Source organism: Puma concolor, chromosome D2 (assembly GCF_028749965.1).
Source record: "Puma concolor isolate L17-30 chromosome D2, mPumCon1.1.hap2, whole genome shotgun sequence".
Classification (NCBI taxonomy): domain Eukaryota; kingdom Metazoa; phylum Chordata; class Mammalia; order Carnivora; family Felidae; genus Puma; species Puma concolor.
Genome location: NC_141677.1, coordinates 73,027,549 through 73,042,241, shown reverse-complemented (window position 1 = coordinate 73,042,241; position 14,693 = coordinate 73,027,549). Strand labels below are relative to the sequence as shown.

The 14,693-nt window shown below is 34.8% G+C and overlaps 1 protein-coding gene across 2 annotated transcripts in view; it reads right to left on the bottom strand.

Moving 5' to 3' along the window:
- ATRNL1 (attractin like 1) overlaps positions 1-14,693 on the bottom strand; it is a 772,750-nt gene that overhangs the window by 704,796 nt on the left and 53,261 nt on the right. For both annotated transcript variants that reach the window (XM_025917756.2, XM_086680957.1), the window contains exons 6-7: positions 8,831-9,005; positions 4,407-4,494 (exon numbers count right to left, since the gene is read on the bottom strand). In XM_025917756.2, the coding sequence (XP_025773541.2) occupies positions 4,407-4,494; positions 8,831-9,005 (263 nt within the window). The remainder of the gene's footprint in view (positions 1-4,406; positions 4,495-8,830; positions 9,006-14,693) is intronic.

Here is a 14,693-nt window from a genome sequence, read left to right as displayed (position 1 = left end):
CCTGGGTAGCTCAGTTGGTTGAGTGACCGACTTTGGCTCAGGTCATAATCTCACGGTCCGTGAGTTTGAGCCCCGCATCGGGCTCTGTGCTGCCAGCTCGGAGCCTGGAGCCTGCTTCTGATTCTGTGTCTCCCTCTCTCTCTGTCCCTACCCAACGCATGCTCTGTCTCTCTCTGTCTCAGAAAATAAACATTAAAAAAAAAATTTTTTTTTAAAGAAAAAAAACAAATTTAAACTCTGAAAGCTACAAAGCATTGTTGAAAATAACCTTTAAAGATCTAAATGAATGGAAAGATATCTCATGTTCATAGATTAAAAACTTAATGTTGTTAAGATGGCAATCTACACATTCAGTGCAATCTTTACCGAAATCCTGGAGGGCTTCTTTGCAGAAACTGACAAGTTGATTCCAAAAGTCACATGCAACTGCAAAGAACCCAAAATATCCAAACAATCTTAAAAAAAAAAGGGGTGCCTCGGTTAAGCGTCTGACTTCAGCTCAGGTCATGATCTCACAGCTAGTGGGTTCAAGCCCCGCACCAGGCTCTGAGCTGTCAGCATCTCCCTCTCTCTCTGATCCTGTCTCTCCCTCTCTCTCTCTCTCTCTCTCTCTCTCTCTCTACTCCTCCCCTACTTGCACTCTCTCTCAAAAAATGAATAAACGTTAAAAAAAACTTTTTTAAAGAATATAATTGGAGGACTCACACTTTTTGATTTCAAAACTTACTATGAAGGAAAAGTAAGACAGTATGCTACAGGCATAAAGTCAGGCATATAAGTCAATAGAAATGAGAGTCCAGAAATAAATCCATACATCTAAAGTCAAGTGATGCTTGGCAAGAGGGCCAATACCATTCAGGGAGAAAGAATAGCCTTTTCAACAAATGGTATAAAGAGAAATAGTCAACATGAAAAAGAGCGAACTTGAACCCTTACTGCATACCATGTACAAAACCTAACTCAAAATGGATCAAAAAAAAAAAAAAAAAAAAAAAGACATAAATGTAAGCACCAAACCATAAAACTCTTGAAAGAAACATGAGGTAAATCTTCATAACCTTGGATTTGGTAAATGGATTCTTAAATATAACAACAAAACACAAGCAACCAAAGAAAAACAATAATAAATTGGATTTCATCGAAATTAAAAAACTTTTAGGTTTCAAAAGACACTGCTCACAAAGGAAAAATATCTGCAAATGATGTATCTGATAAGGAACTTGTACCTAGAATATATAAATAACTCTCACTTCTCAATAATAAAAAGACAAATAACCCAATTAAAAATGGGCAAAGGACCTGAATATACATTTCTCCACAGACCACACAAATAGGCAATAAGCACACGAAAAGATGACCCACATCATTAGTCAACAGAGAAACAGAAATCAAAACAAAACGAGACACCACTTCACAATGACGAGGATGGCCATGATCAAAATGGTATCAAATAACCAGTGTTATAGCACGGATATAGAATAACTGGAACCTTTATACATGGCTAGTAGAAACGTAAAATGATACAGCCACGTTGGAAAACAGTTTGGCAATTCCTCAAAAAATTAAATAGAGAGTTATTATTTGGCCCAGCAATTCCCAAGCCTATGTATATACCCAAGAGAAATACAAGCATATGTCCACACAAAAACTTATCCATGACTATTCACAGCAGCATTATCATAACAGCCACAAAAGGTGAAAACAACCCAAATGCCCATCAATTGATAAATGAAAAACCCAAATGTAGTATATTCATAAAACAGAATATTATTTAGCCATAAAAATGAAATATGGATACGTGCTACAACATGCTTGTCATAAACCATATAGTATACAATTTCATTTATACGCAATGTGCAGAACACACAAACTTACAGAGACAGGAAGTAAATTCATGATTGCTTAAAGCTGGGAAGATGAGGAGGTTTGGGGTGATAGCTAAAGATTACAAGTTTCTTTGTAAGGTAATGAAAATGTTCTAAAACAGAAGATACAACTTTGAAATTTTATGCATATCTGCAAAAGATTGTTGTGTAACTCTGAATAGACTAAAAACCATTCAACTATATACTTTAGATGAGCGAACTGTATGGTATATCAGTTATATCTCAAAAGCTGTTACCAAAAATATGAAATAAATCAAAAACTAAAATTAAAAACCAAAATTAAAAGAAAAAAGCATTTATATTACACACATATATATACACTTAGTTTTTATTTTATCTTTAAAAAAATTTTTTTTCAACGTTTATTTATTTTTGGGACAGAGAGAGACAGAGCATGAACGGGGGAGGGGCAGAGAGAGAGGGAGACACAGAATTGGAAACAGGCTCCAGGCTCTGAGCCATCAGCCCAGAGCCTGACGCGGGGCTCGAACCCACGGGCCGCGAGATCGTGACCTGGCTGAAGTAGGACGCTTAACCGACTGCGCCACCCAGGCGCCCCCTTATTTTATCTTTAAAACATGCACATGCAAAAAAAAAAAAAAAAAAGAGTAGCAGTTTATTCTTTACATTGCTTCTGTAAATTTCCTTAACTAAGCACAGAAAATAGGTCAGTTCTCATTTGAAAGTCCTAGTCACACACCACAAAATACATGAATCTTTTTTTTGTTCAAAACAAAAACCAGTTAAGTAGCCTATCATTTTAATCATACTAAATTCATGAATTACACGAATACATAAAATAACTGAGTACGATGCAATCCCTATCAAAATCTCAATGACATTTTTGGAGAAATAGAATAATCGAAAAATTCATACGGAATCTTAAGTGACCCTGAAGAAGCAAAACAAACATGCAAAACAAGACCAAACGTGGAGGTCTCATACTTCCTCATTTCAAAACTTACTACAAAACTACAGTAGTTAAAATAGTGTAATATTGGCAAAAACAGACACAAATCAAAAGAATAGAGAGGCCAAAAATACACCCTTGCACATATGATGAAATGATTCTCAACAAAGGTAGGTGCCAAGACCATTCAGTGAGGAAAAGATAGTCAGTCTTTTTAACAAATGGAGCTGGGAAAACAGAATATTTACATATAAAAGAATGAAAGTGAACTCTTACCTAACGCTACAAACAACTCAAAATCGATTAAAGACCTAAATATAAAAACTAAAACTTTAGAAACTCTTAAAAGATAACATAGGGAAAAGTCTTCCTGACATTGGATTTGACAATGATTTCTTGGATATGACACCAAAAGCCCAGAGAACAAAAGAAACAGATTGAAACTGAACTATGCTAAATTAATTGAACTATGCTAAAATTAAAAACTTCTGTGTATCAAAGAACATACCAACAAAATGAAAAGACTGCCCACAGAATGGGAGAAAATATTTGCAAATCATTGTTCTGAGGAAGGAGTTGATATCTAGAATATATAAAGAACACCTACAGCAACACTTCACACTTTGATGACTACTGTCAAAAAAACAAAACAAAACAAATAACAAGTGTGACAAGGATGTGGAGGAATTAGAATCCTGTGCACTGCTGCTGAAAATGTAAAGTCATGAAGCTGCTATGGAAAACAATATGGCAATTTCCTCAAAAAATTTAAAATACAATTATAATATAGTTCAGCAACTCCTCTTCTGGCTATCTACCAAAAGAATTTAAAGCAGGAACTTAAACAGACAGTTATACATCCATGTTCACAGCAGCACTGTTCACAAGAGGCAAAAAGGTGAAAGCAACCTAAGGGTCTATCAATGGATGAATGGATAAACAAAATGTGGTATATCCATGCAATGGAATATTTAGGCTTAAAAAAGAAGGATATTCTAACAAATACTACATGGATGAACCTTGAGGACATTATGCTAAGTGAAATAAGCCAGTCAAAAGACAAACACTGTATGATTCCACTTACGTGAGGTACCTAGAATAGTCAAATTCACAAAGACAAAAGATAGAACAGTGGTTGCCAAGGGCTGGGGAAGAAGGAGATGGGGAGTAACTATTTAATGAGTATTATAGTATCAGTTTTGCAAGATGAAAAAAGGTCTGGAAATAATGGTGATAATGATTGTACAACAATTTGAATGTACTTAATACCACCGAAACATTTTTAAATGGCTAAAATGGTAAATTTTATATTATGTGTACTTTACTACAATTTTTAAAAAGTGATTAACATGATGACTAGGTATAAAGCAACATACAAAAACTCGACCTTCATTTATTCTCATGTTTAATAAAGAATTGTACTAAAATCTATTTTTTTACTAAAATTACTATATGAGTTTGAGACATTGCAAGTTACTGTGATCCACGATCTATTGTTCTCATTAAGTATTTGAAATAAACGTGAGATTTAGTAATTTTTTCTCTAAGGTGAACTCTAAAAACAAAACAAAAAAAAAGAATGATTAGAATTTAAAAAGCAGGATCCTTACCTGATGTAAAGCAAGAGAGTGTCCATATCTCTGGAGAGGACCCCTTGACAGACTTCCTACATTCCATATACTACTTTCTAAATTGTAACTAAAAGTGAAAAAAGAAAATTATTTTATAAGCTAAGATTCATTTCTGGTTTTTTAATTTGCAAATGTTTTTCTCACTTATATTCAAGTATTCATTAAATTCAAAAACAATTATAACTAATAAACTTATAATTTCATGTACCATATTAGAAATTTTTAATAAAGACTCATTCAAGATATACATATGGTAAATTAGAATTCAATCACCTAAATGTGTAATATACATTAACTTGACTAAGCTATTTATTACTGGAATTAATTTGTTCAGTTACCTTTAACAGTTTCAACCAACTGATTAGCCTAAACAATAAGTGAGCTATTCTGCATTTTTAATTTGTTTTTAAAGCCAGCTTTTTCTTTGGAAAATAAAAGAAAATTCTCTCCATATACACAACGGCCATTTGCTTTATTCATTTTTATTCTTTTACACACTCTAAGCTTAGCATTATATAAATTAATTAAGAAGTATTATTTCTATGCCAAAAATAACTTGTTCACAGATCACTTTTTGAAATATAATGAATCTAGTAAGATAGAAGCTTCTCTAAAAATAAGGTACTTATTGGATTACAGGATACAAAAAGAAAATTAATTATTTATGCTACTGGTCTAAAAATATAGATATGAAAAGAGACGTTCCAAACTATGAATCTTAAGTGCTTATCTAACAGAACTCCAGTTGTCATCATCATGCTTTACACTATTTCCTCAATTTGCCAAAATGTAAAAAACAAAGCACCCAGCTAAGAAGTGACTAGAACAATGTTTAAGAAGCTCCCTGTCAATTATTATTTCCCCTCTTCTCTGTCTTCCTTCAACTCATCAGAAAAGGTTAAGGGAGCTCCCTTCACACAAAAAAAATAAATAAATAAAGTCAACCAAAAATTGTCTTCAGGACTATGTTTAACTTATATCCTACCTTGGAGTTATATAACACATGTGTATGGCATGAATGAGGAAATCGATCAGAACATAATCCTCCACAGACTCCTACCTACATCCACCTACCTACCATATCTGCACCCAACACACTTGTTTTCCACTAAGTTACCATAAATTAGGGCTCAGCAAACTATTTAGATGAAGGGCCAGATGGTAAATATTTTAGGCTTTGTGTACCCCACTACATTCGTCTTCCTTTCTTTTCTATAGCTCCTTACCAATGCAAAAACCATTGTTAGCATCTAGGTCCTAGGCCCCTACTTGGCAGTCGGCTGGTACCTGCTATCAACAAACTAAATTTGTGTTTCTGGGGCACTAGATCCCCCAACACTCTAGTAGTTCTCCCATCTCTTTCCTATATCACCACTTTCTGGTCTTACTAGATAATTCCCATCAATATAAAAACATGGTGTTACTTTTCCCCACTTATAAAAAAAATTTTTTTCTCTTGAAAAGAGAAAAGAGAAAGACTACCCTGTCAGGCTATCGCTCCATTTCTTTACTGCCCCATTTCTTCCTTGTCCCTCCCTACACCTCTCTCTACTCTCTCTTCAACTAACTCCAATCAAGCTTTTAAAAACACTGCTCCAGCAAAACCGTTTTTGTTAAAATCAACTTCCTCATGCCAAATCCCTGCCCAATTCTCAGTCTTCCATTTTCCTGGACCCAGTTAATCATTAACATTTGACACTGTTAATCAAACCTTCCTCTTCATCTACTGTCTTCAAAGACATCACACTGTTGGTTTTCCTACCTCACTGGCCACTGGTTTCAGTGTCCTCTGATGGTTTCTCCTCTTTTCCCCTGACCTCCTAGTGATATGGTGCCTCAGGCTCAGTTCTTGGTCCTCTTCTCCACCTAAAATTCATTCCCTTGATGATTTCATCCTAACTCAAGCTCCGTTCCTACTCTTCCTCCCAATCCCAGTATATTCATGACTAGACACAGTGACTCTTAAATATAAGTCAAAGCATGCTCATACATTCCCATGACTCCCCAAAAGATCTACAATACCCTACATAATCTCTCCCCCCCCCCCATTATCCCTGTAATTTCATGCTTCCCTCTCATGCACTCGGTGCAAGTCAAATGGGCCTCCTTGCTGCTGCTTGAACTAAGTAGCTCCCACATTAAGGCTTTTGTCTGGCTCTTTCCCTGCCTCCAGATAACTGCACTGACAATGCCTAACCTCCTTCAAGTCTGTTCAATTATCACCTTTCCCGTGATGCCTACCTTGACAACTACATTTATAACTCTCTCCTCTTAGGCACTCGTGATTTGCTTATCCTATTCATCTTGCCATCTCTATATATGTGCATACATATAATTTACTTACAGTGTACTTACCTATTATGGTAATTATATATTTTTTCTAATTGCTTGTCATTCCTCACTAACTCCATAAAGATAAGGACATTTATTACGTCCACTGATTTGTCCCAAGTATCAAGCAAAGAGTAAATATTAAAAGGTGTGCTATGCCCATAAATACATGTCAATTCTCACAAATGTCAATGTATATAACATTCTATAAAATGTATATATTCTAATTTAATACACTAATATAGAACTTTTATATTACTGAACAATTTCATCTTAAAATGTAACATCTATATCTCAATTAAATTCTACAGGAGATAAATCGACTTACGACTGACATTATCACTTCTAAAAACTTACCTACCTACTCCCCTACTTTTTTATAAGTGGGGAAAAATCCTTACCTACAATTGAACTACATTCAGAATAATAAAAATATTCTCAAACTTATGAAAACAGTGATAAGGTCACTTCTAATCTAACACCTCACAGCTTAGTATAAAACTAAACACTGTAAGCAAAAGAGCCAGGTTACAGACAAAATAAAAAGTTAAACTATCTGATTCAAATGGGAAATACGTAAGTTTAGGAGAGTATAAAGTAATATTCATCACCTAACTTTAAATATGCTATTAAACTTGTACAGAACACAAACTCTTAAGATTCCCATGTTTCCTTGACAATTATACTCTGTGTTCACAACTCTCCTTTGCAAATATCACAATTTAATTCAAAGTTTTACTTTATTTTCATAGGCTTTTTCTTTTCATTAATCATAGTTAATTTACTCCTCGTTTCCACATTTAAATCTTACTATTTCTTCAGGTTCTTTGCCTTAACAACTCATTTAATCCCACCAACTCTCCTTCAATTCTTTCTATAATATTTTATCCTTCATATATTGTGACACATAATTCTAATTCTTCACTTAAATATTTACCTATAACTCTTCCTTTCTTTTCTCTCCAGAATTTACTTTATGTTATACTTTAATTTCAATCATAGTCAATCATAGTTTTAAAGCAGTGTCCTCCTAAACTCAAACTTTTTTATAACCCCCAAATTAACAAGGTTAATATTTTCAGTGCCTAGGGCTGCCAGATAAAATATAGGATGCTCAGTTAAATCTGAATTTCAGATAAGCAACCAACAATTTTTTAGTATGACTCATGCAATATTTGGAACAAAAACAAAAATACATATTCTAAAAATTATATATATATTGCATATTGCAAAGGGCCTACATATAGTAACAAAGTATTCATTGTTTATCTGAAATTCAAGTTTAACTAGGTGTCCTGTATATTTCTCTGCTGAATCTGGCAACCCAACTGGGTACACACTACTATGCCATACTGCCCAAGGTCGGTTTGATTGACTGGTTGATGCCCAAGTTGTACCAGTTATAACTATTACAAGTATCACCCTTGAAAACATTGATAATCAAATTATTCTATTTCCTCTTTTATTCTATTAATAGATGGTCAATAAAATATAATCACCAGCTGAAAAAAATCAGATAAACCTGCCATCATATGATTCCTCATATCATCTAATCATGCAGAGGATAATCTCTATTGAGCCAACAGTAAATGAATGATATACTTTATAATACTGGCACTGTTTTTCCCAAAAGCTTCTAAGGTAAATGCAAAGTAAAAGTTCAGGTAAATTAAAATTTACAGAACACACTGAAAGCATTTTTATACAAGCAATTACACTTCATTCTCAAAAAATAAAAGGTAGCAGGATTCATAATATCTAGTACAGGCATGGTCCCCTACTTATTTGAAGTTAATATTTTCATACTCAGAATTTGTTAAAAGGACTCTCTAGAGAGGTAATGAAATTTCAATACAAATAATTAACTACATGCACAATGGCAAATAATTAACTATGGATATATTGAGTTCATATATTCTCAAATCAGTCCCATGTAACAAACAGATAGTAGCACTAATATAACCACTTATAATTTTGGACAGCAATAAAATATTTAGGATAGGCCTTATTACCAAAAAGAACTGGCTTAAAAAAAAAACAGATTATGAACATTTGAAAAAAAAAAAACTTACTTCAGGACCATTTGAAAAGAACTGTAGTTAAAAGTATATCCACCAATCACCCACATAAATTTCCCATATAAAACTGCTTTATGGGAAGCCCGACCTACAGAAGGACTGAAGGGTTTAACATTTGGTAGAATCCAGTAAGATTCAGTAGAAGGAACATTCAAAGAACAATCAGGACCTATTAAAAAAAAATCAAACACAATGCATTAAACAAAGACCTTAGATTATAGAAACAAAATATACGGATTAAGAGAATTTAAGAAATCAATGCTCATGATACTGATAAATATAATGTGCATGACAAATGGTCTGAAATATAAGTTACAGGAAAAAATTCTAAGAGCAAATGTAATGCCTACAGGTGAAAAAAATTCACATACCAGACATACATACCATAGCCTAAAAGAATGATTTAAATACTATAAAATCTCATATTTACTTTATTTTTGCTAGTAGAAACAATGTACTCAAATGTACTCAAATCCCAGTTTGGTCACTGACTGCAAGTGTGACCTTGGACAGGTCTGTTTACCTCTCCTGTCATCAATCCTTCATCTATAAAGATGAAACAGAAATAACAGTCTATTCCCTAAAGGTTATTACACATATCTAATTTTTTAAAAGACTGTAGAAATGAAAGCATTTATAATGTGTAAACCATTAGACAAATATAAAAATAAAAATTATATTTTCTTTGTATTTTTATAAGAACAACCAAAATTTGTATCAGGGAGACTTAATGTCCTCAAACAGAAAAAAATATTATGCATAGTAAAATAAAAACTATTAATAAGTGCAGGGTAAATTAAATACTTTAAGTTGAAAATACTGCCTTTACCTATCCATATTCATGATATTACTCATGAGTCTTAATTTCCTCATCTGTAAAATGTAGACTAGCCTAGATCAGGTTTCCCAAACTTAAGTAATGGAAGGAATTCTCCTAAAGGAAATATATTTTCACCAAACTTAGAGGAGCTCATAAATCATTTTAATTCTAATAAAACTAAAATACACTCAAACAAAACTAGATATAAACTCTATTTGAAGTTCTTTTGTAAATATAAAACCAACAAAAATTTATAAATTATATACAAAAAAATTTATAAAACCGATAAAACTTATGTCTACCTAATAAGATGGGTGACACTGTTTTGCTCAAAGTAAATCATCGGTCCCAAGTTGAAAATGATATAATTATAGCACCTTTTTTTAAAAACGTTTATTTACTTTTCAGAGAGCACAAGCGGGGGAGATACAGAGAGATGGGAGACAGAGGGTCCTCCGAAACAGACTGTACTGACAGCGGAGAGCACGACATGGGGTTCAAACTCATGAACCATGAGATCATGACCTGAGCTGAAGTCAGACACTCAACTGACAGAGCCACCCAGGCACCCCTATTACAGTACCTTTTTAACATAACTTTAGCATACCTGTATTATTTTGACATAACTCTCCCATCACTTTTTTTCCTTTACCTTTTATAAATCTTAAGTTCATACAATATGGCATTTTATCATGGTCACAAAAGCATCAAAACCCTTCAGCGATATTCTTTTTAGCCTATAATAAGTGATACTACTTGGTCCCGATCAGTAGTCCACAGGAATGCTGACACTGCAATCAAGTGACATTTTTACTCACTTATGAGATCAATCTCTTGCCTTAAATTTGTTAATACCAAAAAGTTTTAGGTTATCTTGAACCACAAATTTTTTAAACTTCCAAACAGAACCTGATTTGAGAAACATTAGCCTATACAGTTTCCTATTTGTGCACTCACCCCATGCATTCATTTATTCATCTTCAAAGCCCTTTTCATTTTTTAAGATTTTGGTTTTTGTTTTTATTTATTTATTTTGAGAAAGAGAGAACGCATGAGAGGGGCAGAAACAGAGAGAGGGAAAGAGAAAGAATCCCAAGCAGACTCCACACTGTCAGTGCAGAGCCCCATGCAGGGCTCAAACTCACGAACTGTGAGATCATGACCTGAGCCCAAACCAAGAATTAGAAGCTTAACCAACTGAGCCACTCCAGCGCCCCTCATCTTCAAAGTACTTTTCAATGCTCACGTGCTAGGAGTGTATTTTTCAGGTAGAAACTAAGTAGCAGTCTAGATTATCTCTTTGATAATGACATAATCTTTTAATGAGATACAGAAAACATTACTATTTCTGAGTGCAAAGACCATGAACTATTCCTTGGTAATTCAAGAAATTTAAGGAACACACTGCCGTCAAAAACATTTTTTAAGTCCAATTCTAAATCACTTAGAATTCATTTAATTCAGGTTGGCAAACAACAACCTGTGAGCAAAATCCAGCCCCATACTGTTTTTGAAAATAAAGTTTTATTAGAACATATCATGCTCAGGGCTCCTGCATGGCTCAGCTGGTTGGGTGACCGACTCTTGATAGCGGCTCAGGTCACGTTCTCACACCGTCTGGGTCCGTGTGTATAAGCCCAGCATCATCAGGCTCCGCACTGACAGCACACAGCCTGTTTGAGATTCTCTTTCCTTCTCTCTGTCCCTCCCCCACCCACTCTCTCTCTCAAGAAAATAAATGAACTTAGAAAAAAAAAAAAAAAGAACATAGCATGCTCATCCATTTAAGTGTCATGTATGATGGCTTTTGCACTAGTAAAGTTGAGTACTTACAACACAGATCATGTGGCCTGCAAAGCTAAAAACTGCAGAAAAGGTTGCCAGTCTCTAATGAGATCATATGGACATTATATATCAATAATGTATCCACTGGTATGAATTTTTATATCTTGTTTTCTCAAAAAGGAAACATAATTTTTTAAAAATCATGTAAGTCAGAAATAATAAAGCAAATAGGGTAAAATGTTAACAATAGATGAATTTGGGAAAAGGGCACTTGGACGCTTTTTTGTATTATTCTTATTCTTGCAACTTTTTCATGAATTTGAAATTCTTTCTAAATAAAAACTTAAAAACAGTCTCTACCACCTAAAGGCACAGAGTTGGGAGCAGCAAATAATACCCAGGTATTACTTGGCAAAGGGTCTGATAAAGAATAACAGCAGGTAAAATTCTTAAGAGAGTCAGGAATACATTTAAAGCAGTCATATGTTTATGAAAACTGCACTAAAGCAAAATATTTCAGGGCAGGTTTGTGGCAAGCTGACTAATGGCCCCTAAAGATATCGAGGTCCTAATCACTGGAACCACTGGAATGTTCCCTTATCTGGCAAAAGGGACTGGGAAGATATGATTAAATTAGGAATCTTGAGCTAGGCAGTTTGTCCTGGATTATCTAAGCAGGCTCTAAATATAATCACAAGTGTCCTTACAAGACAGAAGCTCTGAATACAGAAGAAGAAAGCAATGTGACCACTGAAGCCAGATGCTGTGCTGCGAGCTCTGAAGATGGAGGAAGGGAGCTGGAAAAGTCCAAGATACAGACTTTTTCCTAGAGCCTCCTGGAGGTATGTGACCCTGTCAACGCAGAGACTTTAGCCCAGTGAAACTGATTCCAGGCTTCTTCCCTCAGAACGGCAGGAGATTAATAAATGTGCATTATTTTAGGACATGAGGTTTATGGTAATTTGTTACAGCAGGTACATGAAACTAATACCAATAACTTTATTTATTTATTTATTTATTTATTTATTTATTTATTTATTTATTTAATATAGAAAAGAGCTTTTAATTTTACTCAGTTATCTAAAATATCTGATTTTCTACACAAAATAGCAATCAAAATTCTTCCTATCTTTGTTACTACCATATCTTATGTAACTTCTAGCAATTATTGGAAGTAATGGCCCATAGCCAAATTCTATTGATTATTTTGATCTAAATGAGTAAGCTTATAAATAGAATGAGATTTATGAATATGGCTTAAAAGTTTAAGGAAAGTTAGATGTCTTAATTTGTAGCTTTCTGCATTCGATAGTAAAATGATTTATGAATACTAATTTAAAACACAAATAACTATGAAGAAACACAAATAACAAATAACTTTATACACACAAACGGCTTCACCGTCCATTAAAAATCTAATGGTGATATTCACAATTTAAGGCCCTCCAAGACTCCCTTTTTTATAAAAATATATCCATAAAAAATTCTCTATCTACCACTTCCCAATGTGATCCCTTATGCAACTTCACTGCATCAACTCTCCCTGCCTAACCCGTCTCTATCAATATGGGAATCTCCTCGAGGTAAACACATCTCAGCTGTCTTGAAAAGAAAGTAATAAACTAATTCACATTACAGTAGGGATTTTATAAAGATTTAATATGCTACCACTCCTCCAGGTTATATGTCATTTAATAATCCATAGAGCATAAATGAATTTCTAATGCTGTAACTTTAGGCATCAGTAGCAGGCTGCTGAGAGATTTTTGAGGGGGAAAGGCTATTCTGTAATCATAGGGGGTAGAATTATACTCTGATCCTTCCCAAATGTGTATCTCCAGCCCCACAATTTCCTCTTGAATCCCAGACTCTAAGGCAAACTCCCTCCATGACATCTTCACTTGGATGTCTAATAATCCTCTCAAACTTAACATGTCCAAAATTCATTCTTCCCTCTCAAATCGGCTCCTCACCAGCGTTTTACCATCTTAGTAAACGGCACTCCCACTTACCGCCCTGCTCAGGGCAAACACCATGGAGCTATTCTTGAGTTCTCTCTTCCCCCAACACTCCATATCCATCCATCGACAAATCCTGGACTGACTTCACCAGGTGTGCAGGTGTACAGCCTTTCCAATTAGTATAATATGGAGATGTTTCAATCTAAGTAGATGCTGCCTCAAGTACCCAGCCTTCCCTTCGCGTTCCCCTAGCCCCTGTGCTGAGATGATCAACACTTCTCTACTTAACAACTAAAGGAATGATGCTTGGCACAGCATGGCTCATCCAGGATCTTGCCTCAGGCCCAAAAGCAATACCATTTTGACTGGCTGGTGTTTAAGTGTCTGTACACCTCACCAGTTATAAATGTCTTTAAATCCTGTCACTCCGCCTACAGACCAACCACCAATTCCTTCATTTACAACTACCGTCCTAGTCCGAGCCCCTGTGTACTCACCTGGACTATTTGGAACAGCAGTCTCCAAATCGGTCTCCTTATTTCCATTCTGGTTCCCTTCCTACACATTCAACTCTCCACAGCACAACCAGAATGATTAAAATATAAATCCACTTCTATCATTTTCCTACTCAAAATTCTTCAATGATTTCCCATCATACTTCAAATAAAATAAAAAGTCCCTAACATGGCCTACAACCCCTATATGACTGGCCTCAGTATACATTTACTGAATGAATGAATTAAAATAACCTAAGAGCTAAAAAAAAAAAAAAAAGATTAAAAGCATGAGCTATGGGGCACCTGGGTGGCTCAGTGGGTTAAGTAAGCATCCAACTCTCGGTTTCGGCTTAGGTCATCAATCTCACAATTCATGGGTTCAAGCCTCATATCAAGCTCCACATTGTCAGTGCCTGTATGGGATTCTCTCCCACTCCCTTTCTCTTTGCCACTCCCCTGCTCTCTCTCTCAAAATAAACTGAAAATATTAAAGATTAAAAAAAAGCATGAGCTATGAAGTAAAACTTAGCTTTCCGACTTATTAGGTAAGAAACCCTGGACAAGTTACTTAACTTCTTCAAGCTTCAGTTTAACCAGGGAGACTATACCTGAAAGAGCCTGGGTTTCTGAGAAGATAAAGAGAGATTATACTTGATATTCAATAGTACACTAGAAGCATCCTAATAGCAGTCCTATTCTTATTAAGTCAATCCCCTCTTTCTATTAAGAAAACAAGTATAGGGGCGCCTGGGTGGCGCAGTCGGTTAAGCATCCGACTTCAGCCAGGTCACAAT